Source organism: Ciona intestinalis, chromosome 8, assembly GCF_000224145.3.
Source record: "Ciona intestinalis chromosome 8, KH, whole genome shotgun sequence".
NCBI classification, from domain to species: domain Eukaryota; kingdom Metazoa; phylum Chordata; class Ascidiacea; order Phlebobranchia; family Cionidae; genus Ciona; species Ciona intestinalis.
Genome location: NC_020173.2, coordinates 1,117,271 through 1,144,250, shown reverse-complemented (window position 1 = coordinate 1,144,250; position 26,980 = coordinate 1,117,271). Strand labels below are relative to the sequence as shown.

The 26,980-nt window shown below is 36.8% G+C and overlaps 1 protein-coding gene and 1 long non-coding RNA gene across 2 annotated transcripts; one reads left to right on the top strand and one right to left on the bottom strand.

The window, feature by feature from the left end:
* Window positions 1–52: 52 nt before the first annotated feature.
* Window positions 53–26,931, top strand: LOC100182341 (dynein heavy chain 8, axonemal). Its single transcript, XM_018812971.2, has 91 exons — window positions 53–512; window positions 1,838–2,031; window positions 2,342–2,467; window positions 2,585–2,710; window positions 2,765–2,870; window positions 2,936–3,037; window positions 3,293–3,405; window positions 3,542–3,611; window positions 3,662–3,807; window positions 4,112–4,237; window positions 4,374–4,646; window positions 4,804–4,965; window positions 5,040–5,206; window positions 5,272–5,450; window positions 5,513–5,708; window positions 5,773–5,910; window positions 6,033–6,237; window positions 6,423–6,632; window positions 6,712–6,909; window positions 6,968–7,093; window positions 7,172–7,348; window positions 7,490–7,668; window positions 7,737–7,812; window positions 7,875–7,987; window positions 8,290–8,499; window positions 8,590–8,794; window positions 8,869–8,987; window positions 9,184–9,320; window positions 9,446–9,608; window positions 9,719–9,830; window positions 9,962–10,090; window positions 10,153–10,352; window positions 10,535–10,688; window positions 10,901–11,097; window positions 11,176–11,245; window positions 11,409–11,537; window positions 11,680–11,895; window positions 11,980–12,126; window positions 12,219–12,391; window positions 12,461–12,639; window positions 12,734–12,921; window positions 12,980–13,174; window positions 13,332–13,574; window positions 13,697–13,869; window positions 13,932–14,058; window positions 14,135–14,327; window positions 14,384–14,502; window positions 14,563–14,653; window positions 14,708–14,822; window positions 14,879–15,004; window positions 15,062–15,173; window positions 15,255–15,395; window positions 15,610–15,732; window positions 15,798–15,861; window positions 15,940–16,139; window positions 16,196–16,327; window positions 16,394–16,534; window positions 16,667–16,760; window positions 16,818–16,966; window positions 17,188–17,342; window positions 17,422–17,575; window positions 17,735–17,939; window positions 18,146–18,276; window positions 18,362–18,489; window positions 18,543–18,693; window positions 18,799–18,975; window positions 19,035–19,250; window positions 19,304–19,471; window positions 19,539–19,643; window positions 19,717–19,830; window positions 19,904–20,080; window positions 20,177–20,371; window positions 20,480–20,635; window positions 20,792–20,974; window positions 21,062–21,208; window positions 21,303–21,467; window positions 21,561–21,798; window positions 21,862–22,001; window positions 22,112–22,243; window positions 22,303–22,474; window positions 22,683–22,822; window positions 22,879–23,043; window positions 23,191–23,385; window positions 23,758–23,908; window positions 24,188–24,306; window positions 24,466–24,615; window positions 24,935–25,147; window positions 25,226–25,354; window positions 25,671–25,809; window positions 25,875–26,081; window positions 26,284–26,931. The coding sequence occupies exons 1-91, from the start codon at window positions 416–418 to the stop codon at window positions 26,376–26,378; spliced, it is 13,983 nt and encodes a 4,660-aa protein (XP_018668516.1). The 5' UTR covers window positions 53–415; the 3' UTR covers window positions 26,379–26,931.
* LOC113474466 lies at window positions 4,094–24,228 on the bottom strand. Its single transcript, XR_003396123.1, has 3 exons — window positions 24,117–24,228; window positions 9,947–10,066; window positions 4,094–4,179 (listed from the first exon to the last, which is right to left on the bottom strand). It is a non-coding gene; the product is annotated as an uncharacterized LOC113474466 (long non-coding RNA).
* Window positions 26,932–26,980: the final 49 nt, after the last annotated feature.

Sequence of the window (26,980 nt, the reverse complement as noted above, 5' to 3'; positions counted from 1 at the left end):
TATAGTGTAATCCCTTGTGATCACATGTGGCTTATACATTATATGTTACAACCTTATGCCTGCTTATTAGCAGTTTCCATATGTAACACCGTCGACCGTGCAAGATTTAAACTGAGGGGTGCGCTCTGGCCATTGGGCTCTGCGCAGTTCGTAATCGTTGAGTATTCTCGCATAACCAGAGAAACAATATCACGTTACACAAGATGGAATTACTCCCATAGTCGGTACCAATCAAAATCCTTGGTTTCCAAGCGCGAAGCGTCATTGGACACCACGTATCGTTGGCTCTCAGCGGTACAAAACGGGGCGTCATTTCTCATACGTTTACCCAGCGTGAACACACACTTGTTACAAGGATATTTTTACAGAGATTTAAAAAAAAAACGAGTTGGAGGCGATTTTTTGAGAATTCAAAATGGCGGATTCTCCAGTAGCGGACAAGGAGGCGAACAAGCCACCATCGCCGAAGCCGGATACTGCAAACGGAAGTCCGCAAACGACACAAAAAGCAGGTCAGTAGATATTTTACCAATCCCAAATTTGTTTTTGTTAATTAAAAAAATCACATAAGTGGTAAAAAAGCAGTAAGCATGCTTGCTAAATGCGTGTGTCACAAAACACCCTTTTTGCTAAGGTATGCGCACCAAAAGCTACAAAAAAACGCCACGTATACATTGATGAAATACAGCAATGTAGAGATAACAACAAACTTCAAGCTTTTTACAATGAACGGCGCGGATGGTGTATTAAATTACCATCTCTCGTAGCAACGCTCATAACAAACCGTTGACGCAGAAATGGGAATTCGATCCAGCACATAATAATAACTTTGTTCACGTAACTATTTGAGTATAGATGCAATTTATACACCGCAAAAAATAGCACAAGTTTGAACACGATTTAAAATATAATTTAAGAAATGTTTTATTTTAATGTGAGAAAAAACTCAATCGTTCTTATTGCGTGCCCAAATTTTTTACTGTATTAATTTTTTTTATTTTTTTAATAGTCTAAGTTTACATTTTATATCGCAGTTTGTTTTTACAAACTTGCGTTTTTTATTTAAAGTAATACATAATACTTTGTTGACAACTAGCGTCCGTGAAACTCGATACGACAGTTGTGTGTCTTCACTCCGGTTCATGTATAGTCGGGTTCCAGTTCAGGAATCGCCCATAGCATTTTTGCCGTTCCAGCATATCGAATTATATCTAGGTCGTTGACCTCGCGTACGCTGCGTTTAAAATCAGCTTGATTACAATGAACAAGTGGCCAATGAATCGCATTGATGTGAAACTGAATACTGGGTGTCGCGTGCAAACGTGCGTGGGGCTAAAACCCAACACCGTAATACGCTGTTATGAACAGAGCTGCCATAACAATAATATTTTCGAACCATTGTTCGTGATGATAAACATCACGTGAGTAAGTTTAACAACAAGGACGACAACAAACTCGTGGTGGTGATCAACACACCTCTACCTACGGACCAATCAGGGATAAGCAAAAGTGATTTAGTGGTTATTGACTGCCAGTCGTCTTATTTACCCTACAAGACGAGTTGAGTAAAATTAAATCGCTTTGAAATTTCACAAAAATATGACGCGCTCTTTATATTCAAACATAACTGATTTTATAGTACAATGAGGCAAGATGGGATAGTGTTATGTAGCACTTAAACCCCTAAATTTCGTAATATTGTTTTTACAATTAAAATGTTATTTTAAATTTGCGCCAAGCTATACGGTTACATAATGCTGTAAATATTTTTTGTTCTCACCAAATGGGACAAAAAAAGAAAACATGGCCCTTTATAACCGACCCTACTACATTACAGGATTGGTATCAGACACACCAATCGACGGAAGCCGACCTGATGACGTCACTGCAGGCACCTCGACACCAAACAGTGTCCGTGGAGCTCCAGTCCATAGATCTATTCACAGAAGAGTAAAGGATCAAGAACAATCTAATTCTGGGAGGAAAAGGATGACAACATTTTCTCATCAAGCGCAAACTAGCACTGCAGCGGTAATGTAACGCAAATGAATAATGTTGATATGTATAGACCTTTTGGCATTCTCAAAACATACCCAATATTGAATGGTCCATAATGAGATATAGTACTGTGGGGTAAGATGGAACACTTTTAGCACATAATATCAAAATATTTTGATCGTGTTTTGAACAATTAAAAACGGCCAATCGTATTCGTGAGGATACAGTTCTATAATTCTATCAATGTTCTATATGTTACCCAATAGGACGAGAAAACAGAATGAAAAGGTGTGTTCCACCTATAAAAAATATATGCGTCATATAAAATGTTTTGCTTTTGTAGCTGGCAAACAAAAAGAACATGGTGCTCTCGGGAGATGCCATGAAAGAAATGGCTCGTCAAGCAAAAGCAACAAGGGAGGAGAGAAGATCATGCCTTGACGCGAGACATAAATACATTATCTCGAAGGTAGTTTACACTAACATGATCAACTAGAATTTTTACTCAATACCAAAACCTTTTCGAAAATGAATGTTTACGTGAATAAAGTAGTTTTCAATATGCACACGCAATACGACTATTTAGGTTGCTGATGCTATCGGTGTTGACGATACGACTGTGGAGGACCAAATCGTTAGCGATGATCATTTCGACCTAATAGAAACATTCTTCGCCCCAAACGGGACGAAGAAGCTTATGTTTTATTACCAGGTAATATTCTAACGAGGATTGTAAGACGATAAATGCTTACACAATGTTACACAGGATGTTGCACCCAGAGAGAGTGCTTACTCGAGAGCGGCAGACGTAGCCAGCGTTATACCCAGCATTTCTGCAAAGAAACTGTTTCTCACAAACGGCGACGGAGACGGTAAACCTACGAAAAGCTAAATTTATTACTGCCTGATTTACTTAAAACCTTGTTTTTCATCACAGCCCTTACCGGGTTTTGCTACTTTTTCGTGAGAACGATTTCAAAACCGATCACCAGTGCCAACATCGCCAACGAAGTGAATTTTGGGATGATTGACAGCTCCGGTTAGTAAAAAGCAGTTATTTAGATGAGCGTCATCTATATGTATGTAACTTTTTGGTAATATCTTTTATCTTTTTTATTTTCTGTATGGCTAACGTTTTGGACAGTAACAACTGGGTTGGAGCAATGATCGTTAGTTGCGGTGTTCAGCATTGGGCCTTGAATAGGTAGCAGATCCAACTAGTGAGGCATCAAGTTGGCAATTCGATTGTATTTAAAATAGTGAAACAGCATGCCATAATATGTTATTCTCGCAGATGGACTTCTTAAAGGTATTGAGACCTTGCTTGGAAGAATTATGATTCCAGCGTTGAGGGCACAAAATAATTGGGGAGCTTTAACAGCAGAAGATGAGTCGACCTCACCAGTTGTAAGTGTTTGAATGATTTTCAGGATGAAAAATAAAAGTAGAAGTTAAACTTTACCATTTAGCTTTATTGTTTCAATAATATAATGTTTGATATCGCTTTATAGAGATAAATAAAAAATTATGTTATGTTGTACAGGTTGAAGAATTTATTGAGTCCATTGAAAAGTTTGTTGGTGTTTTATCCACAGCAAGAATAAGCATGGAAGGTGAGTTTAAATGATCGATACGAGTATGTTTTATATCTTATGTTGTACAGGCAAATTTGAATTGGATGAAATTGATGTTGGCTACAACTTGGACAGCATGAGAGCACCTGCTGACTTTATTCAAGCATCCAGGAATTCTGATCTGCTCGATAAGCTTGATAAAGTGGTGGAAGTCTGGTGTAAACAAATCGACCAGGTACATACTAGAGTAGTGCGAGTGTTTTGAGTGTATGGAAAGCTAAATTAGGATTGGGTATAAGTATTACAAGATTCACACAAACCAGTGTTATGGAGATTCAGATCTTTTATTCACTGTTTGTGATGCCTTAAAATTCCTTCATACAAACTAATTGAACCAACTTCACTGGAACAATGCTTCTGTCATAGTATGCATTAAATGTTACAACCAACAGTTTAATATTAAACACAGGTTACCCCAATTCATCACAAAAAATATATGTTCTTAGTTTTGTTGTTGACGATAAGTGTTTTGTTCACAGGTGCTTACAGAGAGTGAACAAATGAGAAAAGAGGCAGATGACATCGGTCCAGCAGCAGAACTTGAACACTGGAGGCAAAGAATGTCTAAATTTAATGCATTACTTGATGAAATTAAGACCCCAAGGGTGTGTAACTTAGTATTTACATTATTACAGTGATACGTAGTTAACAATGCTTTAAAAACATCTGAAATATTGAGTAGGCTACTTTAAAACTTTTAAAATATTCCTTTAGTTACATTTGATATTTATTGTTTTCAAGGTTAAAACAGTTGTTGGAATTTTGCACGCTGCAAAATCTCGAATCATTCGTCACTGGGTTGTTCTGGACAGCAGAATAACTGATGCAGCAAATGAAGCTAAAGACAACGTCAAGTATTTGTATACACTGGACAAGTACTTTGGACCATTGAGCAAATGCAACCCTCGAAATATGGTGGAAATCATACCAAGTCTAATGAACAGCATTCGCATGATACACAGCATATCTCAGTACTACAATACCTCTGAGAGAATGACTTCTTTGTTTGTAAAGGTATAAAATATAGTCTGATTCTACTGCACTGTCCACTATGTGCAACATCAGTGGTAAATGAAGCACATTTTTCTGAACTGCATCACGTGAGTGGTGCTAGTGTTTCTAGCTTTAAAAGATAATCTATTTTCGAAGCATCAAAAGTTTTTTACTGCAGGTGACGAACCAAATGATCACAACATGCAAGCATTATATCAATGAGGGAGCTGTAAAAATATGGGATCAGGACAGAGTAACAATCTTGGGCAAGATGGAAGACTGTAGAATGTTGAACAGAGAATATCAAAGAGCTTTCCACAAAATAAAAGAAAAACTAAGGGTAATAATTCATAAAAATGTTTTTCTTTGATTAGCTATTTGTAACAAATTTGTTCTTAATCGAATTTTTTATAGGAAAATCCTAAAGAACGACAATTTGAATTCAGTGAAAACTACATCTTTGGAAAGTTTGACACATTCTGCAGAAGACTTGACAAATTGTCGGAAATGTTTTCCACCATGCACCAGTTCTCTCAGATCCACACAGTTAAAATTGAAGGCATTGATTCAATTGCACTTAAGTATGCTAACTGTTTGACCACTTACCACTACCTGTTAGGCATATATAAACAACTTATATCTACAGGTACCAGAACATTGTAACAAACACAGAGAAGAAGAAATATGATGTGTTGGACCACAGAAAGGCTGAGTTTGAGGTTGATTACAATGAATTTAGAATGCAGATTGACAATTTGCAGCAAACATTACAAGATTTCTTGGACACTTGGTTTTCTAAACCTCTTACTACTGAATACATGTTAAGTAAGTTGCTTGGTTGGTGTAGATAATATAAGGGGTTCTAATTACGTTTTTGTTATTTTAAGGTCTTTTGGAGAAGTTCCAAAACATAACAGGAGCAAAGTTGGACACACATGAAAAGTATATGACACTGCTGTCCCGCTATGCACGAGACATGGAAAGTGTGAAAAAGGCCTATCAAAAAATGAAGACAGATCCTCCAATTCCCAGGAACACTCCACCAATATCAGGAAAAATTACATGGGCTCGCCAGATGTATAGGTGGGTTGGTATATAGAAGTATACAGGGAATATTGAATTCAACTTTTGGTGCACTAATATATAGGAGAATAGAAGTACCAATGGAGTTCTTAAAAAAACAGCCTGAAGTACTTGCTACTCCAGAAGGAAAACGAGTTGTGAAGAACTTTAACAAAATGGCTGCAGTTTTGCTCGAGTTTGAACTTCTGTATCATAAAGCTTGGTAAGGCAGGATATTGCATATGCTATACTTTAATATTGTAATAAGTGCCCTTTGTTGGTTACATGCACATGGTTTAAATGTCTGGCAAGATAAATATTTCTTTACTGGTGTTTTGACATAAGGTGCAAAGCAACTGAAATGGCAAAGACAAATCTTCAATCATCCTTGCTTGTGAGACATCCGGAAACAAAAGACTTCTTGGTGAATCTTGATCCTTCTGTTTTTGAAATCTTTTGTGAAGCAAAACATCTAAGAAAGATTGGTCTTGATATTCCTGAAGCTGTTTATACCTTGTGTCTTAAGGAAGAGAAACTGAGGCAGAACCAGGTCAGCTCTTATGCAATCCTGTTTAAAATCTTGATAATGAATTCAATATATGGATACATTGAATTAGATTTTAAATCTTGACATTAAAATGAAATGTGAAACTGAGTTGTATGGGTTACCAATGGTACATATAGTGTAGCCTATTCCGTATTAATTATGTTTAATGCAGTTTATTTTATCCACAGCGGAAACTGCAAGACTTAATAGATGATTTTGAAAAGACGAAGCAGAACATACCATTGATCATGCAGCAGTGCATGAAGCCATTGGTGAGCCGAGTAGAAGATGCCATTATACCAGGTCTTACTCTCCTCAATTGGGCGTCCATGAATTTTGAAAACTTCATTGAGGATGTTAGCAATGCTCTTGAAAAGTTGAAAATGTTCAATAAAAAGGTACAAAAATCTATTTAATGATCTTGATCGTGAGATCATTGGGTTTGCATTTTAAATAAAAACAATAATTTCTCCCCAGATTGTAGATATCTTAGAATGTAGGATAGAGGTGACAACTGAAGACATGGGAATGAGTGCACTTTGTGATCTTCCGGAATATGAGGCAGTTTCTCCAGAGGAATTTATTGAAAGAACTGAACACACTGTGCAAATAGCTGCGAGGTGTCTTTGTCAGGAAAGTCAGAACGTGGAACTTGCAGTGTTTGAAATAATCAGGGTAAGAAAAAATATGTGGCCTTAGTCTTCTTATTCACTAACTTGTTGTTTGCATTTAGATCTTCGAAGAGACTTTAACAGCTGATGAAATGGCTGTGCTGGATGCCCAAGGTAAAACTGAGAACTATCCTACATGGTACCATGGTGTGATGGGTGCTGTTTGCCAAAAGAATACAGATGCTCTGGTAAGTAACTGACTTCTAGTATTCCTAATTTACTATTACACAAAACTTTCATTGATTACAATCATGGAACATTTTTAGGTTAAATGTACACGACTGACTTTGGATACCATAAAGCGGCGTCTTCAACAATCCTCAAACAAATACCAACTTCCTGGAGGTGGGAAAATAGATGAAGAAAAGATTCCTCTTTTCAAATCCAACATCATCCTATCTATTCCTGCTGTTGTGATGCGACCAAGTTTGGATGAAATTCAGGTAATTTTCTTCTAGTGATCGGGCTACCTTGTCTAACTGCATGAATTCTTTTGGTGAGGTGTTAAGGCAAGGTATGTGACCTATGATTTAGTAGGGTTGGCTCCTAGGAACTGCATGGTTACTGACATATACCTTTTGCAGACATCCCTAAACAAGGCGATTGAAATTATCCTGAAGGCAGCAAAGGATATTCCACTATGGAAGCATGCAGAAATGCAGAAGCAACAACAGAAACTTGAAGCAGAAGCAGCAAAGAAGGTGGGAGATGATCCTAAAATGACAAAGACACAACCACAAATGCCACTCTACTTACAAGTCACGTGAGTTGTTTATTATGAGGATACATATTGTTGTATAAAATAACATCTGACATAAAATTTAATGACAGAGAGCATAAGGATGTGGTAAAAGTGTCTGGTCCTCTCCATTCCACAATAACATCACTGAAGACAGAATCTGACTCGGTAAATCTTATTTTCCAACAGTTTGTAACCGTTTTTATTAAAATGTTCCAAAACATTTGCAGGTTTTGGAAACCTTCTCCATGTTCAAAGAACTGTGGTCACAAGATCCACATGATCGTGTGAAGGAATTTGAGGAAGATGAACCAGTGATGACAGAGTATGAAAGTCAGATCAGGTATTGGCATTATGTAACAAGTCCTACAAAGACATAGGGACCGAACTGAGGATGCTGTATTTGTAGGTTTAGTTTAGTGATACATCATACAAATTAAAATGACAACACCAGACACGATTTATACCATTCAAACATAGCAAAAGTTTTGATCAGCATAACTATTGTACTCAGGGAAGACAACTTAACGGCGTAAAATATACAGTAAAATGACCAACTTTACACCAGACTGAGTAAAATTTTACACTAAGCAACTATGTTAAAGAGTAAGAAACCTTGTAGTAATGGTTCAAATGTTTTGATAGATATTATGCCAAGATGGAAGCCATGGTTGAAGACATTCCACTCAGCTATAGAGTTGGTGCAGTGACTTTTGAAACTGACCAAATGAGGCTTGCATTGGTGGAGGAATGCAAAGCATGGAAGCGTGCATTTGGTGCTGCTCTTAACAAGAAGGCTGGTGCAGGCATGGATGGCATAATGGCTTTCACAGACAACTTGACCAAGATTCTAAGGTGATAGTTTAAAACTTAGCAAATAAATATTTTGATGCGAGCTATGTGTAAGCCATTGTAACATACCTAACTGTTTTCTTTGTTTAACAGTCGCCCTATTAATGACCTGGATGATGTACGAACGGCAATGAGCTCTTTGAAAGACATCAGAGAAGCACAGATTCGAATTGATATGACTATCGGGCCAATTGAAGAAAGTTATGCTTTATTGAACAGGTTTGAACTCTACTTTGATGATGGAAACTCAGAAAGAGTGGATGGGTTGGCTTATCAATGGCGGAATCTTATGGCCCAGGTGAAGTGTGGTTTTCTTATGCAATTATGTGCATATATAGGCAGTTTATTGAATGTGTTTAATGTTCTATGCAGGTAAATCAAGTGCAAAACACACTACTTGAAGTGCAACCTGGTTTTAAGGCAGCACTGTTGTCTGGAGTGGAAAAGTTTCAAGCAGATGTGGATGTGTTTTACAGAGACTATGATGTCAAGTAAGTACATTTTTGATTCAATTAATCTACTGCTACCCCGACAATTTAAACCCAACATCAATATAAAGGAGGGAGTTATTGTTAGCAGGGTTTTGGGGCTAGAGAGATTTAGTTGTAATTGTTAGTTGTTCAGTGTTGGCTTGACAGAGAATTAATCTACTTTACACAAATTATAAATTTTGTATAAAACCAACAGAGGCCCTAACATACAAGGACTTGCACCACGCGAAGCCAGCGACAGGTTGCAAATATTCCAGACACGTTTTGATGAGTTGTGGCGAAAATACACAACTTATTCAGGAGGGGAAGAACTATTTGGACTCAGTGTTACAGGTTAATTGTTTTGATTGATCTTAAATATTATTAGCTCAATAGACTTTATAAAAACCAAACAGTCTTTCAAATGGGTGTGTTAAAAGTAGTAATAGTTCATGTCTAACTATGTTATTTTTGTGCAGAATACAATGATCTACAAAGAATCAAGCGAGAGCTCTCACTGCTACAGAAACTCTACAACCTCTACAACATGGTTATTGAAAATGTCAATAGCTACTATGACATACTGTGGGCGGAACTGGACATTGACAAAATCAACTCTGAACTTCTAGAGTTTCAAAACAAGTAAGTCTGACACCAGTTAACATATTTGAATCCCTACAAAGTAATGGTTATCTGTAGTAAGTGAATTAGTGTAACAAACAGTTTAATTTGATCAACTTTTTCTTTTATAGGTGCCGTAAACTACCAAAAGCTTTAAAAGAATGGCAGGCATTTCTGGATCTAAAAGCCAAGATTGACAACTTCAGCGAATGTTGCCCCTTGCTTGAAATGATGTCAGACAAGGTTAATATTATGTCTCGCATTATGCAAGTGTAGTATATATAAATAAAAAACTAAATACATGAATCTATTTTCACTTATATTAATATCTTGATATGTATAATGTAATAGTTAATTACCTATAAAAAATCCAGGCTATGATGCCTCGACACTGGGAGAGGATAGAAAAGATCACAGCTTGCACTTTTGATGTGGAAAATGAAAACTTCTTGCTACGTAATATCATGGAGGCTCCATTGCTGGAAAATAAAGAAGATATTGAAGTAATGCATATAATGTTACTTTACACAATAATAGTAGATATATATAAAATTATATGCTACAGGATATCTGCATCAGTGCAGTAAAAGAGAGGGACATTGAAGCTAAATTGAAACAAGTTATAAATGAATGGAGTGTACAGGTGTTCACTTTCAGTCAGTTCAAAGCTCGAGGTGAACTTCTTCTTAAAGGATCCGATATTAATGATATTGTGGCACTTATGGAGGACAGCTTAATGGTGCTTGGATCCCTCATGAGCAACAGGTAACTACTGTTTATTATTAGCCTCAAAATTATTAGTAAATTGAATATTTCTTGCTATCACTAATACTTAGATATTTAAAATTGATACCAAAAATTGGTTGCTAATACATCATCATTTCCTGTATTCTATTTCGAATAAATGTTTTGTGCGTTAAGTAATTTTATTTTAATTTTTTCCCAAGGTATAATGCTCCATTCAAGCCCAGCATTCAGCAGTGGGTTCATAAGTTATCTGGTACAACAGAAATTATTGAGAACTGGTTGATTGTACAGAACTTGTGGGTCTACCTCGAAGCTGTATTTGTGGGTGGGGACATTGCTAAACAATTACCACAGGTAGGGGGAAACTATAATGTGTACCATTACCAGTAAGTGTTAGTTGTGGCCATCACTTTTATATTTAAATTGGAAAATATTTTTAGTTTTGAATTTAATGACAAAAAGCTGTTACAGTAAGCACTTATGTTTAATAAATAATATAACCTATGTACTTTTTTTCTTCATTTAAATTAGTTTACTTCTTATAGTAAATGAGTTTTCACATTTAGGAAGCAAAACGGTTCGCCAACATCGACAAGTCTTGGTTAAAGATCATGCAAAGAGCTCATGAGACACCAAATGTGGTGCAGTGTTGCATGGGTGATGACACACTTGCACAGTTACTTCCCCACATATTGGAACAACTAGAAATGTGCCAGAAGTCATTGACAGGGTACTTGGAGAAAAAACGTCTAATCTTTCCAAGGTATAATATGCCACACTACACAGATTGTAAGAAATAATCTATATGTATATATATATATTACATATGCTTTTTCAATAGATTCTTTTTTGTTTCTGATCCTGCTCTACTTGAGATTTTGGGTCAAGCAAGTGACTCCCACACTATCCAAGTAAGTATATATTACTTTTCGTGGTATGTTGACAATTTACGCCAGAAATTTAACATGGGTAAATGAAAATGTTTGCACAAATTTTATACTTTTAGTTCATAGTAAGATTTTCCTACAGAACACTACAAAAGTCCAATAAATTCATGCCATTTATACCACACAGGCCCATTTACTTGGCTTGTTTGACAACGTATATCGGGTGGAGTTTCATGAGAAGAATTACGACCAAATCCTGAAGATGGTTTCACAAGAAACAGAAGTCATGGAGTTGGCAGAGCCTGTGTTGGCACAGGTAACACATGAATCCACTACTGTTCTTGATACACACGATATTACATAAATTAATATACAGTAAAATTTTCGGTTATTTAATACAAGCAAAATAATGTTCTATGTTTTTCCTAATACTGCTTTTACCTAATACACAAATCCAGGGCAATGTGGAGATCTGGCTTGGTACATTGCTTGATGGGATTCGCAACAGTGTCCACTCAGTTGTGAGGAAAGCTGCATCCGCAATTAATGAATCTGGATTTCAAGTTATTGACTTTGAGAATGTATTTCCAGCACAGATTGGAATCCTGGGACTGCAAATGCTTTGGACAAGAGATTCTGAAGATGCATTGACAATAGCTAAGTCAGATAAAAAGGTATGCATAAAGTTAGATGTTTAAACCACTTCTTAAAGTTGAAGTAAATGGGATGGTAGTTAAAGCCTCATTCAACCTTGACAGGCAATGCAAAATGCAAACCAAAGGTTCATGGACATCCTGAAAGAACTTATCGACCAAACCACATTGGACCTGACTTCATATGAAAGAATCAAATATGAAACGCTCATTACAATTCATGTTCACCAAAGAGACATCTTTGATGATATGGTAATTTAAAACTTACAATTAATTTTATTTTCAACCTAATTTTACAAGATGCATAATAGTTTCAGTTAAGCAACCTGTAATGCTTATTTTAGGTCAAAATGCACATTAAGTCACCAACCGACTTTGAGTGGTTGAAACAGTCAAGGTTCTACTACATTGAAGATTCAGATAAATGTCAAATCTCCATTACTGATGTGAACTTTGTGTATTGCAATGAATACACAGGTTGCAATGAACGGTTGGTCATAACACCTCTTACAGACAGGTACAAAAACAATTCTTTGACTTGAACAGACTAAATCTTTGCTAACCTAAATATTACATATATTTTTAGATGTTACATCACACTAGCACAAGCGTTGGGCATGAACTTAGGGGGATCACCAGCTGGCCCCGCTGGTACTGGTAAAACAGAAACAGTGAAGGATATGGGCAAATGTCTTGCAAAGTATGTCGTGGTGTTTAACTGCTCAGATCAAATGGACTACAGAGGTCTTGGAAGGATCTATAAAGGTAATTTAGCTATCTAGCACAGTTATCAAAACATTTATTAGTAGACCAACAATATTTTACAGCAAAGTATACATAACACATTGATATTCTTTAGGTCTTGCACAATCTGGTTCCTGGGGTTGTTTTGATGAGTTCAACAGAATTGAGCTTCCTGTACTCTCTGTAGCTGCACAGCAGATTGCAATTGTTTTGCACTGCAAGAAAATGAAGAAATCTGAATTCATATTCAGTGACGGCGATGTGGTTTCAATGGACAGGGAGTTCGGAATTTTCCTTACAATGGTAGAAATACTTCTTTGTATAAAACGTTAAGCGAGACTTAAATAACTTAATTTTGTAGAACCCAGGTTATGCTGGCCGACAAGAGTTGCCAGAGAATCTGAAGATTAACTTCCGTACTGTGGCAATGATGGTGCCAGATCGGGCTATTATCATTCGTGTCAAACTCGCAGCTTGTGGCTTCCTTGAAAACATCATGCTTGCTAAGAAGTTTTACACCTTGTATAAGCTGTGTGAAGAACAACTCTCAAAACAAGTATGACAATTATTTATGTTCCGGTTCATTCTTAAATGCTTCTTTTATGAATGAGATAAAAATTTTCTAAAAATGCCGTTTAGTAAAAGTTGGCCACCTTACACCAAACAAAGGTATTACTTTGTATTGTAATAAGATGCCTATACTTTTATTGTAGGTTCATTACGATTTTGGTCTCCGCAACATCTTATCTGTGCTACGAACGCTTGGCGCCGTAAAACGAGAAAATCCGAATGATCCAGAATCAATGATCGTGATGCGAGGACTCCGTGATATGAACCTCTCAAAACTTGTGGATGAAGATGAACCTTTGTTCCTCTCCCTTATCAATGATCTCTTCCCAGGTATCCAGCTCGATAAAGCAGGATATCCACAGCTTGAAGCTGCAATTGAGAAGCAGGTATGTCTATACTAGCTACATAAAAGGGCATTTATAGAACTCGAACTTCCTTTTTTAAGTGTCCCTTAAAGTGTAATTTAAATATGTTGATCAGTAATACTGACACTGTAAGTGCATCACAGGTAAACGAAGCTGGCTTAGTTTTCCATCCGTCCTGGATTCTCAAAATCATCCAGTTGTTCGAGACACAACGTGTAAGACATGGAATGATGGTGCTTGGTCCAAGCGGTGCAGGAAAAACCAAATGCATCTACACCCTCATGAAAGCTCTTACCGACTGTGGTGAACCACACCGGTAAGTCTTTGCTATTAAACTGTTGTGTATACAGAAATTTGTTTTCATATTATTATTTCTAGGGAGATGAGAATGAACCCTAAAGCAATCACTGCACCCCAGATGTTTGGTACACTTGATGTTTCAACAAATGATTGGACAGATGGAATATTCTCCACTTTGTGGAGAAGATCACACAAGGCCAAGAAAGTAGGAGATTGTTATTATACGAAACATTGCAATTCAAGTTTTGAAACACATACCAAATAATGTGTTTAATTTACAGGGAGAGCATATCTGGTTAGTTCTGGATGGGCCAGTCGATACGTTGTGGATTGAAAACCTAAACTCTGTGTTGGATGATAACAAGACACTTACTTTAGCAAACGGTGATCGAATTCCAATGGCCCCGAACTGTAAGATCATTTTCGAGCCTCATAATGTTGACAACGCTTCCCCTGCTACAGTGTCCAGAAATGGTAATGCAGTTTTGTATCTTTGTTGTGGTTTTGACCTATCACACATTGTTATTCAGGTATGGTGTTCATGTCATCTTCTGCTCTTGATTGGCGCCCAGTATGTCAAGGATGGCTAAAAACTCTGCCACAACAGCAGTCAGACATACTATGGCAATTATTTGACAGCGTGTTTCAAGTAAGTAACCATGCCTTATGTTCAATGCAGCAGTAATAAAACTGAAATTTAAATTTTTAGGATCTGTACAACTTTGTTACAACCAAACTTGTTGTAAAGATGGACATCTTAGAATGTATGTACATTCGCCAATCTATTGACCTTCTTCAAGGTAAAGTAATGAACATAATTTAATTTCAATTATTGCAAGTTCCGTTTATATAAGGTCTTCTGCCAAGTCATGAAGATGGAGGCAAAGGTTTAAACAAGGAGCTTCTAAGCCGGAACTTTATTTTCTCCTTGATGTGGTCACTTGGTGCATTATTGGAACTGGATAACAGGTGAATCAAACTAGTGCACTTTTGGTCACAGTATATTAACAATTGCAACTGTGCAGAGAGAAAATGGAAGGGTTTCTACGATCCCACGAGTCAAAACTTAATCTACCACCAACGCAAGGTGATGAGACCATCTTTGAGTATTATGTTTCTAGCAAAGGATCATGGGAGCACTGGAGAACAAAGTAAGAACACAAACAGCTATAGTAGTTTTTTTGATTAATGATTACTTGCGTGTTTAGGGTTGAAGTATACGAATATCCTAAAGACAGTATCCCAGCATATGCTTCAATACTTGTACCAAATGTTGACAATATCAGAACAGATTTCTTGCTTGAAACAATTATGAAACAGGCAAGTGTAAACAATTTTGTATAGCTTTTTTTTAAATGTTCAACTTGAGATTTTAGAATGCTTATATCCTGCTTATTACAGGAAAAATCGGTGCTACTGATTGGTGAACAAGGAACAGCAAAAACAGTGATGATTAAGGGTTATGCAAGCAAAGCAGACCCAGAGGTTCATCTGAACAAAGCACTGAACTTCAGCAGTGCCACCACACCTAACATGTTCCAGGTATAATACCATAAATGATCTTTTACGGCTCATCTCATGAAAAAAGTAGTGTATTACAGAAGTTTCGCCTGCAATATAGCAAAACTTTACCAGGGAACTCATTCCCTGGAAATACACTAAGTTTTTTTATACCAGATGAGCCGGTAAAAGATTATTTACATTGTGCATGGTAGCCTAAAGCATGGTTTACATTTTATTAAATATTATAAAATAGAGAACCATTGAAAGCTATGTGGACAAGAGAGTAGGAACAACTTATGGTCCACCAGCAGGAAAGAAAATGACTGTGTTTGTGGATGACATAAACATGCCCACCATCAATGAATGGGGTGACCAGGTAAGGGTCATAGAATGCTATGTAGTTTTGAATTGGCTTATGTTAAAAAGTGACTGTTTTGATAGATCACAAATGAAATTGTTCGACAATTGTTGGAAAACAAAGGATTTTACAGCCTTGATAAACCAGGTATGGCAGATAATTTAAATGTCGATACTGAATTAAAGTTTATATTTATTACATGATGGCCTTATATTGTTTCTTCAGGTGACTTCACCAACATTGCTGACATTCAACTTGTGTCAGCCATGATTCACCCTGGTGGAGGTAGGAATGACATTCCTCAGCGACTAAAGAGACAGTTCTGCATTTTCAACTGCACTCTGCCATCCAACAGTTCAATTGATAAGATATTCTCCACCATTGCTCTTGGCTACTTCTGCAAAGAACGGAAATTCACACAGCCAGTATGGAACCTTTAGTTTGCGAATCATACACTATATCTAACTTATACTTGTAACAGGTGATTGACATCATTGAAAAACTTGTACCACTGACCAGAAGCCTGTGGCAGAAGACTAAAGTAAAGATGTTGCCCACACCAGCAAAGTTTCACTATATTTTTAACTTGCGTGATCTTAGCAGAATTTGGCAGGTAGGTTAAATTAGCCTTTATAAAACCACTAAAAGACTGGTATGAAATAACTCATATATATAACAGGGTATCCTGATTGTTGAGTCTGAAGTTGGGAAAGATATTGCAACCATCTTGGGACTGTGGAAGCATGAATGCGAGCGTGTCATATCTGATCGATTTACCAATCAACCTGACAAAGACTGGTTCAATGAAACGTTGATAAAGGTTCAAATGATACCCTGTAAAAGGCTGTTACATTTTGATTTTTTAAAAACATGTTAATTCTATTAGTTCATTTTAGGTTTTACTTTTAAAACATACATACGAATAACTCCTGTTTTTATATATCACTTACAGATGCTAAATGAAGAACTTGGGGAAGAAGTGGCAAGTTTAATGCCAGAAGAACCTCTCTTTGTTGACTTCTTGCGTGAAGCACCTGAACTAACAGGTTGATAAATCAGGTATATTTTATAGAAATAGAGTTCTAAACTATTTTATTAATTAGGAGATGAGCCTGATGACTTTGAACCAGAAGCTCCAAAGATCTATGAGCTTCTTCCATCACTTCTTGAGATTGAGGACCGCCTTCATGGCTACTTAGAACAATACAATGAAACTGTACGAGGAGGAAAAATGGACTTGGTGTTTTTCAAGGTGACAATCAATATAAATTTCCCAAAGTACAAGAAGGGTTTTATAATCACTCACAAAGTAACGTACATGGTAACTCGTAAGCAGGCATGAGGTATTAAACCTGCGTGACAACTACTGTTGTTTTTCCGAGGATAAAGAAAGTTACATTCATTCACAATGCTTTAAAAAATTTCGATTCATCTTTCAAGATACAAACAAACAATGTTTCTGTTTTATGTTAGGATGCTGCACTTCATCTGATTAGAATATCTCGTATAATTCGAACTCCACGAGGAAATGCACTGCTTGTTGGTGTTGGTGGTTCTGGCAAACAATCCCTTACAAGACTCGCTTCATTTATTGCAGGATACAAGATTTTCCAGATTACTCTGAGCAGGTAAACAAGCTAGGTTGCAAATTCATATAAATACTAATGAGGTATGGTACTCAAGACTTACCTATGTACTTTATTTCAGAACCTACAATGTAACCAACCTCATGGATGACTTAAAAGTCTTGTACAAAATTGCTGGTAAAGATGGAATGGGCGTAACTTTTATATTTACTGACAATGAGATAAAAGATGAAGGATTCCTTGAATATATGAACAATGTGTTGGCTTCAGGAGAGGTAAACTGTCAACCCCAAAAATGCTTTATCAACTCATAGGTTTTGCAAATAGCTTTTAGTATATTGAGTTGGTATGCAATTCTCTCTGCTGTAAGGCCCAAAACCGATAACAATAGTATCGAAGGTAATCCAGTTATATTTATTGACTGTTTAAATTAGGTTTCCAACCTGTTCGCTCGAGATGAGATAGATGAAATCAACATGGAACTAATTCCAGTGATGAAAAAAGAGTTTCCTAAACGACCACCAACACCTGAGAACCTTTACGATTATTTTCTCTCACGTGTTCGTGAAAACTTGCATGTGGTCCTCTGCTTCTCACCAGTTGGTGAAAAATTCAGAGCACGGTCGCTCAAATTTCCTGGTTAGTACTGATATACAAAATGTAAAATGTATTGTTTGCGTATCAGTTAGTACTGATACGCAAACAATACATTTTACAGATGTGGCTCACATATTATTCAGAATACAATAATTTAACATCACTTTAAATAAATTTGCTGGTATGGTGTTGATCTTTTATTCACCATCCCCTTCTTAACTTGGTATGTAAAAAAACACATATTTCAGGGTTATTTTCTGGATGCACAATGGATTGGTTTCTGAGATGGCCAAGAGAGGCTTTGATTCAAGTTGCCCAACATTTCCTATCATCCTATGAAATCAAGTGTCTACCGGAAACAAAAGCTAAAATGGTCCAAGTAAGTTAGTAAATTAAAATTTATATGTTTCTTTACTTCAAACATTGATATTTTTGCTGTAATCACAAATTGTGTTTTGTACCAGGTCATGGGTTCAGTGCAAGATTTGGTTTCGGAGAAATGTGTTGAATACTTTGAACGCTTCAGAAGATTGTGTCACGTCACACCGAAGTCCTATCTCTCATTTATAACTGGTTATAAGACAATTTACAGGTTAGTATACCCAGTAAGACAACAATGCCATATATTATTACTCACATATTTAGTTTAAAACTGAGTGAAATTGGACTCCTGTCTCAACGGATGAAGACAGGTCTGGACAAACTTGTGGAAGCTCAAAAATCAGTGAATGCTCTGTCTGCTGAACTTCAAATCAAAGAGAAAGATCTTGCTGTTGCATCACAAGAAGCTGATGAGGTAAACATAATGATAAATATAGAAGTTAACACAACTTTGATAATAATGTTCAATACTTTCATGCTTAAACACTATAGATTTTATTTAAGTTGTGTTTTATCACAGGTACTTAAAGTAGTAACTGAAAAGGCACAGGCTGCTGAAAAGGTGAAAGCAGAGGTTCAGAAAGTCAAAGATAAAGCCCAAGCTATTGTGGATGCTATTAACAAAGACAAAGGAATTGCAGAAGCAAAACTTATGGCAGCAAAACCTGCACTGGCACGAGCAGAAGCTGCACTACAGGTAGGAATAAAATTTTAATAAGAGTATATTGTACGTATCAAATTAAATGTTGTTTACAGACCATCAAGCCTTCTGACATTGCTACTGTGCGTAAACTGGGTAAACCTCCTCATTTGATCATGAGGATCATGGACTGTGTCCTCATCCTTATGAGAAGAAGATTAAATCCAGTGGAAGTTGATCCTGAACGTCCATGTGTCAGACCAAGTTGGAATGAAGCGCTCAAACTGATGAACCAGTCACAGTTCCTTGGAATGCTTCTTAATTTCCCCAAGGCAAGGATTATGATTGAATAATTTCGTTTTACCAAGTTTGTTTTTAATTTTAGGATTCTATCACTGAGGAGATGGTGGAACTTTTAGGACCTTACCTTGAAATGGAAGATTATAACTTAGACACTGCAAAGAAGGTGTGTGGAAACGTTGCTGGCTTGTGTTCATGGACAGAAGCCATGGCTATCTTTTACAGCATCAATAAAGAGGTGTTGCCACTAAAGGTAAGTAATTGGTTTAGTAATATAAGGTTGAAGCAATGTTAGTCATTGATGTGTGTTTTACATTCAGGCAAATCTAGCTGTGCAAGAAGCACGCTTGGAACGCGCAATGATAGATTTGAAAAATGCTCAGGCCACCTTGGATGAAAAACAGAGGCAGTTAGATGAAGTTCAGGTACATCAGCAGTCATCACCTTGTTATATTGCCACCTAATTTTTAAACTATACTATTAAGTAATGTTTTGTAGGCCCAATATGACAAAGCAATGAGCCACAAGCAGGCTTTACTTGATGATGCAGAAACATGCCGTAGGAAGATGACAAATGCAATGGCACTTATTGAGGGACTTGGTGGTGAAAAGGTAATATGAATTCCTGTTTATATGGCAACATGATTGATACACTGAACAACAATAAATAAACAATTTCAAATAGGTCCGATGGGAAGCTGCTGGGAAGAAATTTGAAGACCAAATCAACAAACTTGTTGGAGATGTGTTGCTTGCTACAGGTTTCCTGTCATACTCTGGTCCGTTCAACCAGGACTTCCGGTCCCTTTTGGTGTCACAGTGGAAGAAAGAAATGGCACAGAACGAAATCCCATATTCAGATGTATGTTAACTTGTTTTAGTATATGAATATACTAAAATCAATCAGCAACATTACCGATATCATACCAAAAACAAACATATAACTTTGTCATTCCAGGATGTGAACCTTATTTCTATGCTGGTGGACAATGCGACAATTGGAGAATGGAACTTAGAAGGTTTACCCAATGATGAACTATCCATTCAAAATGGTATCATTGTTACCAAAGCAACAAGGTATCCACTACTAATTGATCCACAAGGTCAAGGAAAGTTATGGATTAAAAACAGAGAAAGGAACAAAGAATTACAGGTATGGGGTTAAAAAAACAAAACCAGCTTTGTGTTAAAATGTGGAATTTGTGATTATTTTGTACAAACAATATTTCTAAGTTAGCTAAAGCAATGTTTTATTTTGTAGTTAACATCATTGAACCATAAATACTTCCGCACACATCTGGAAGATGCATTGTCTCTTGGCCGTTCTCTCATCATTGAAGATGTAAGAGAAGAATTGGATCCAGCTTTGGATAATGTGTTGGAACAAAATTTTATAAAATCAGGAAGCACATTCAAGGTACTGACAATTAAACAATGTGTATTCTTAGAAAATAAGCCCATATTGTATAAAATTGGTTAAAATACAACTAAACAAACAGGAATAATACATTGTCATTAATACAGTGAAACATATTGTGACTAATTTGATCTAATGTAAATTTTGTAAACATAGGTTAAAGTTGGAGACAAAGAAGTAGATGTGATGAAGGGTTTCAAACTTTACATCACAACTAAGCTGTCCAACCCTGCTTACACACCCGAAATCTATGCGCGTACTTCTATCATTGACTTCACTGTCACAATGAAAGGGTTGGAGGACCAGTTGCTCGGTCGGGTCATTTTAACTGAGAAGCAGGTAAAGCTATACAGCATAAACATGTGGTTGGAATGTATGTTCTGAATGCTTTAAAGAAACACAACATACTAAATTTGTATACTGTAGGAATTGGAGGCAGAGAGAGTAGCACTGATGACAGAGGTCACTGCAAATAAAAGAAGAATGCAGGAACTAGAAGATAACTTGCTATACCGCCTTACATCTACCAAGGGATCACTCGTTGATGATGAATCACTTATTCAAGTGCTTCAGGTGTGTATTTCAGGCTTTAGTACTTGTACAAGTTATATAAACATTAAAATAAATAGGTTACGGGTTGTTGTAGTATAAAACTTTTTCTTTTTAGACAACCAAGCAAACTGCTGAGGAAGTAAGTGAAAAGCTTTCAATTGCAGCAGAAACAGAAATAAAGATCAATGCAGCAAGAGAGGAGTATCGACCTGTTGCTACTAGAGGATCCATTCTCTATTTCCTGATCGTGGAAATGAGTCTGGTGGATGTAATGTACCAGGTAAACAGCCAAGACCAATGTAGAATGTTGTAACAATTTATGGTTTAAAAGCAGGTCTTATAACAAGACATACTTATAATGAATATTTTCAAGACATCACTTCGACAAGTGCTTGGCCTGTTTGACGAAGCGTTGGAAAAAAGTGCTAAGTCTCCAATACCTGCAAAGAGAATCTTTAACATCATGGATTACTTGACGTTTATCGTGTTCAAGTACACTGCACGTGGACTGTATGAGAACCACAAGTTCTTATACACTCTGCTACTGGCTCTAAAAATTGACCTCAACCGTGGGTACTTGTCGCATGAAGAGTTTCAGTCCTTCATCAAAGGTAATCAGATCCTTATTATCTTATTCAGTAAAAAGAATTGGTTGCTAACACGTTGGGTTTCAGGTGGTGCGTCACTTGATCTGAATGCAGTTGAAGCAAAACCAAAGAAATGGATTCAAGACATGACATGGCTCAACCTGATTCAGCTGAGTCGCCTGCCTCAGTTCTCACAATTGATTAACCAGATCACAAGGAATGACAGGGTATGTGTTGCGTGATTGAGAAAGTATAAGCTTGAAAAACAATATACAGTAGGCCTACTCGTATTGTATGGAACTCCTCTTTAACCTAATTAGCACACACATTCAATCAGGGGTGGAAGACATGGTTTGATGAAGAGGCACCAGAAGAAGCTGTTATTCCTGATGGCTACAGCAGTTCTCTCGATACATTCAGAAAACTACTTCTTATAAGAAGCTGGTGTCCTGACCGCACAATAGCTCAGGTTTGATATAGAAAAATACTATTTGAAAATGCGCAGACCTATAAAAATTTTATTTATAGTCTCGTCACTACATCGCACAATCGTTGGGGCAAAAGTATGCAGAGTCTGTGATTTTGGACATGGAGACGATGTGGAATGAATCAGACAATAGGAATCCAATGATCTGCTTCCTTAGCATGGGTTCAGATCCCACTGAGAACATTGAGAGACTGGCAAAGTTGAAAGGAATTCGTAAGTATTACTAATACCGCGTATGAAAAATAAAATAATCATAAAAAAGGATAGAGACAATCCAGAAAAAATTACCCTAAATTATGAATTAAAACTTAAGCATGTTTACCCATGTTATACATTTTCCCCTTCATGATACATCACACTATGATCACAGCACATCTACAATTTCAATTAAACAGATTTTAATTTACAAATGTAATTACAGCGTGCAGAGCAATTTCTATGGGTCAAGGGCAAGAGGTTCATGCACGCCGACTGCTTAGCCTGAGCTTTCAAGATGGTGGTTGGCTATTGCTCCAAAACTGTCATCTTGGGCTGGATTACATGGATGAACTACTTGAAAACGTGGGTATTTTTAAAACCAGAATTTGTGTTTATTTTAAATTAAATTCGAAATGCAGGTTACAAACACCGAACATATTCATGAGGGTTACAGAACATGGATCACAACCGAACAACACAAGAAATTCCCTATCAACTTGCTTCAATCCAGCATTAAATACACCAACGAGCCACCTCAAGGTGTAAGAGCTGGGTTGAAGAGAACATACAACAGTGTTACACAGGTACCAAGTTACTTTTTATAACTTAAATAAAATGAGAAACAATAAAATTAAATTTTATTTTTTATAATGAAAAATAGTCATGCACATTAATAAGTCAGTAATTAGTTATTTGCTGTAGTCACTGTCACTGAATTGAGAGTTTTTTAGGAATTCTTGGAAATTTCAAACATGCCACAATGGAAGTCGATACTGTATGGTGTAGCATTCTTGCACACAACAGTGCAGGAAAGAAGAAAATTTGGACCTTTGGGTTGGAATATTCCATATGAGTTTAACCAGTCAGATTTCTCTGCCAGTGTGCAATTTGTACAGAACCACTTGGATGACATTGATGTGAAAAAGGTAAGCTTTTGCTTATGAGTTTAATTTAGGTAATTTATTTATATGAATCACTGTAATCATTCATACACACAACTACAGAATTAGCTTTACAACATATGTGCTCTGTGTACATATTCTGTGTGCTGCGTTCTGTGTACATACCATATTTTAAGAGTCTCTTCACTAAACAATATTTAACAAGTAGGATATAACCCACAACTTTTGGACCTATCCCTAAAATTCAAACTTACTAAACTATTACATACAACATTCCAAATTGACTATAATAAAAAAAATCAAATTGACTTTACACAATGAATAAAATTGACTAAACTGTTATGTAACCATGACCTGGACAGTAAATTTTCATGTGCTTAACGATATGCACTTTAGGGTGTTTCATGGAGCACTGTTCGTTACATGTTTGGGGAAATTCAATATGGAGGTCGCGTCACTGACGACTTGGACAAAATCTTACTTAACACATTTTGTAAGGCATGGTTTGGGGAACATATGTTTACTGAAAAGTTCTGTTTCTACACAGGTAACAGATCATGCAATATTGCATTTATAGATAACCAATAGTCAAGAAGCTGGCTTGTTATTTTATAAATATTGTTGTGTGTCATTACATAATAATTGAAATAGGGCAAGCTATTAATTACTGCTAAAAAAGATGTCATCATTTGAATTTTATCATAAAGTTATTGCCTGAAGACTGATATTAATATGATGTGTAGTGATTGCCATACCTGAAATTATTCAAATTTAGTGTTGAAGTAGGCCCATTGTAAACTATTTTATCTTTTCTCACACGATACAGGATACATCATTCCAAAGGTGAAGAGTCTGCCAGAGTTTCACACATACATCGACAATTTACCTTTGGTTGACACTCCTGAAGTATTTGGCTTGCATCCAAATGCTGACATCACATATCAGGTAAAAGTTAGCAAAAATATAGCTAAAATATATGTTTTGCATGTACAGTTATGGCGAAAACGTGCGCGTTTGTATTTGGAGTCAATTTTTGCGCCACTGTTTTTAGTGTTTCCCGCTATTTTAGTAAACGGTTAAAAGATTGGGGTGTCTTTCTTTTAGACAAACATGGCAAATGACAGCTTGGGGACAATTGTTAGCATCCAACCAAAAGAAAGCAGCGGAGGATCTGGTGAGACCAGAGAGTCAGTTGTATGGAAAATGGCTCAAGAAATGTTGGAAAAGTTACCCGATGATTTCTTACCTCACGAGGTAATAAGCTATAAAAACAATTGTGTTTTTCGAGTAAATAAATCCCCATAGTCTCGTAGATAAACGTTCGACTTTTAGTTGTCTCCAACAGTTATTTTGGATTTAATGACGTTACCAGATCTACTTACAGCGAATTGGTGGTAACTCGTAATCAGCTCTTAAACGTTGAGTATAGGCCTAATTAGCGTTTTTTAATACGTCAAGTGGTGACGCACGACTCGAGCAGAGCCGCGGTTTATTATTTGACTTTGTTTAATTATCCTCATGTGCTTAATTGTCCTTGTATCATCTTTCTGTAATTATCATAAACTTCCTTCAGGTGAAATCACGACTGCAGAAAATGGGTTCTATTCAGCCGATGAACATTTTCTTAAGGCAAGAGATTGACCGAATGCAAAGAGTTATTTCCCTTGTACGGACAATGTTGATGGACCTTCAGCTCGCAATTGATGGAACTATTATCATGAGCGACAACTTACGTGATGCTCTCGATCAAATGTACGATGCCCGCATACCAAAAGCATGGCAAAAGGTATGCAGGTTTTCGTTTTTATTTTATACCACACCCCTAACGTGACGCGCTGTATGCCTAATACTTTATTCCACGTAGATATCATGGGACAGTTCGACATTGGGCTTCTGGTTTACCGAATTCCTTGAACGTCATGAGCAGTTCTTTACTTGGCTATTCGAAGGACGACCTAATCAATTTTGGATGACAGGATTTTTCAACCCACAGGTTAGTTCGGTGTTAAAATTTAAAGATCATAATACTTGTTAAGTAGCCCACATTTAGAACGCAACCACCTATTTAATATGTAAAGTCCCGCATGATTGTAAATATGTTGCAACCTTAATTTAGTCCACATTCGCTGAGCAACAAGCACATGACCGAAATATATGCGTGATCTTCCTATTATTGCGCCACATATTGTTTAGCCGCACGTGATGTGACGTCGTTGCGTCAGATTCATCGCGGTTGCGTCTGCTATTTTCGACGCTTAAATGCAAACTCGAATGAATCTATATTGTTTGACATAATGTCGTCATCTTAGGGCTTTTTGACTGCGATGAGACAGGAAGTGACGCGTGCTCACTCAAACAAAGGATGGGCTCTTGATGGCGTCATGCTTTATAATGACGTCACGAAAATGTCAAAGGAAGACGTCACTGCCCCTCCGCCTGCTGATATAGGTAATCGATGATCAGGAATAGAAAAGTGGTTAAACTGAACAAACATCTTTTTTTCTGCGTTATAGGTGGCGTCTATGTGTATGGCTTATACTTGGACGGCGCTGGTTGGGACAGAAAAGCCATGAAACTGATGGAACCTTTACCGAAGGTCCTGTTCACACAAATGCCTGTCGTACATGTGTACGCCATCAACATCAACCAGTCACGTGACGACAAGAGGGGCGGCATGTCTTTGTTCCCATGTCCCGTGTACAAGAAACCACGTCGTACGGGTAAGCAGCAATATGGTTGTTATCATTATAACGTAACCGGATAGAGGTTCTGCGATAAGCGTTAGTTTCGGAGAATTACAATCCACATAAGTATGTTTCATAACTCACTCATGTATGTATTGTATATCCCACACCACTATGGAACATTGTATCTTGGTTATGGTTATGGTATAATTACATGTAATGCGTTCTTTTTTCACAGACTTGACGTTCATATTCTCTTTACTTCTTCGTACTTCACAAAATCCTGACCACTGGGTTTTGCGAGGCGTGGCCGTACTTTGCGATACTAAGTAACCCGCAAGTTTCAAAGAACAACACACAGACTGCTGTAGTTTTACTACGAGCAAACATTACAACTAAATAGGCGATGACATATCCATTTACTACAGCTCATCATGTTTATATGTACATACTTTCCTCAATGTAAACACGAAAATAGATTTTGCTAGTGTTCGAGTATCCGTTGTTTTGTGTGCATTTATTATCGTTGCAACGTACATTAATATTTACCTTTACTATATCCTTACCCGATACATAGAATTCACTGTGAAACGTAGTCTCCATTACGCGTGATTAGCGATTTTTAATCGTAGGTTAATTTGATTTGGACCGACGTATGATCTATAAATAGTAATCACATTTAGTGTTGTTGGCGTAGTAAATTGTAGTGTTCTACTTCTATAAATGATTATATACTTGACATAGCCAGTAGTTAATACTTTCATATTGCGTTCATCTGTATACCTCCTGTTTAGTGTGCGAAGGTGTATAATATAAACGTGTGGTGACATTGGTGTTTTAGTGAATCACGACTTATATGTTCTGATTAAACAAATACAGGCCTGGATACACTGTGATTTCTTGTTTAACTTTTGTAGCGTAATGATTTGTCAAAA

Excerpts from the sequence above, each read along its gene's own strand:
- LOC100182341 (XM_018812971.2), top strand. The coding sequence starts at position 416 with ATGGCGGATTCTCCAGTAGCGGACAAGGAGGCGAACAAGCCACCATCG. Across the intron at positions 14,654-14,707 it reads ATCTATTGACCTTCTTCAAG|GTCTTCTGCCAAGTCATGAA; the intron begins GTAAAGTAATGA and ends CGTTTATATAAG. Across the intron at positions 26,082-26,283 it reads CAAGAAACCACGTCGTACGG|ACTTGACGTTCATATTCTCT; the intron begins GTAAGCAGCAAT and ends CTTTTTTCACAG.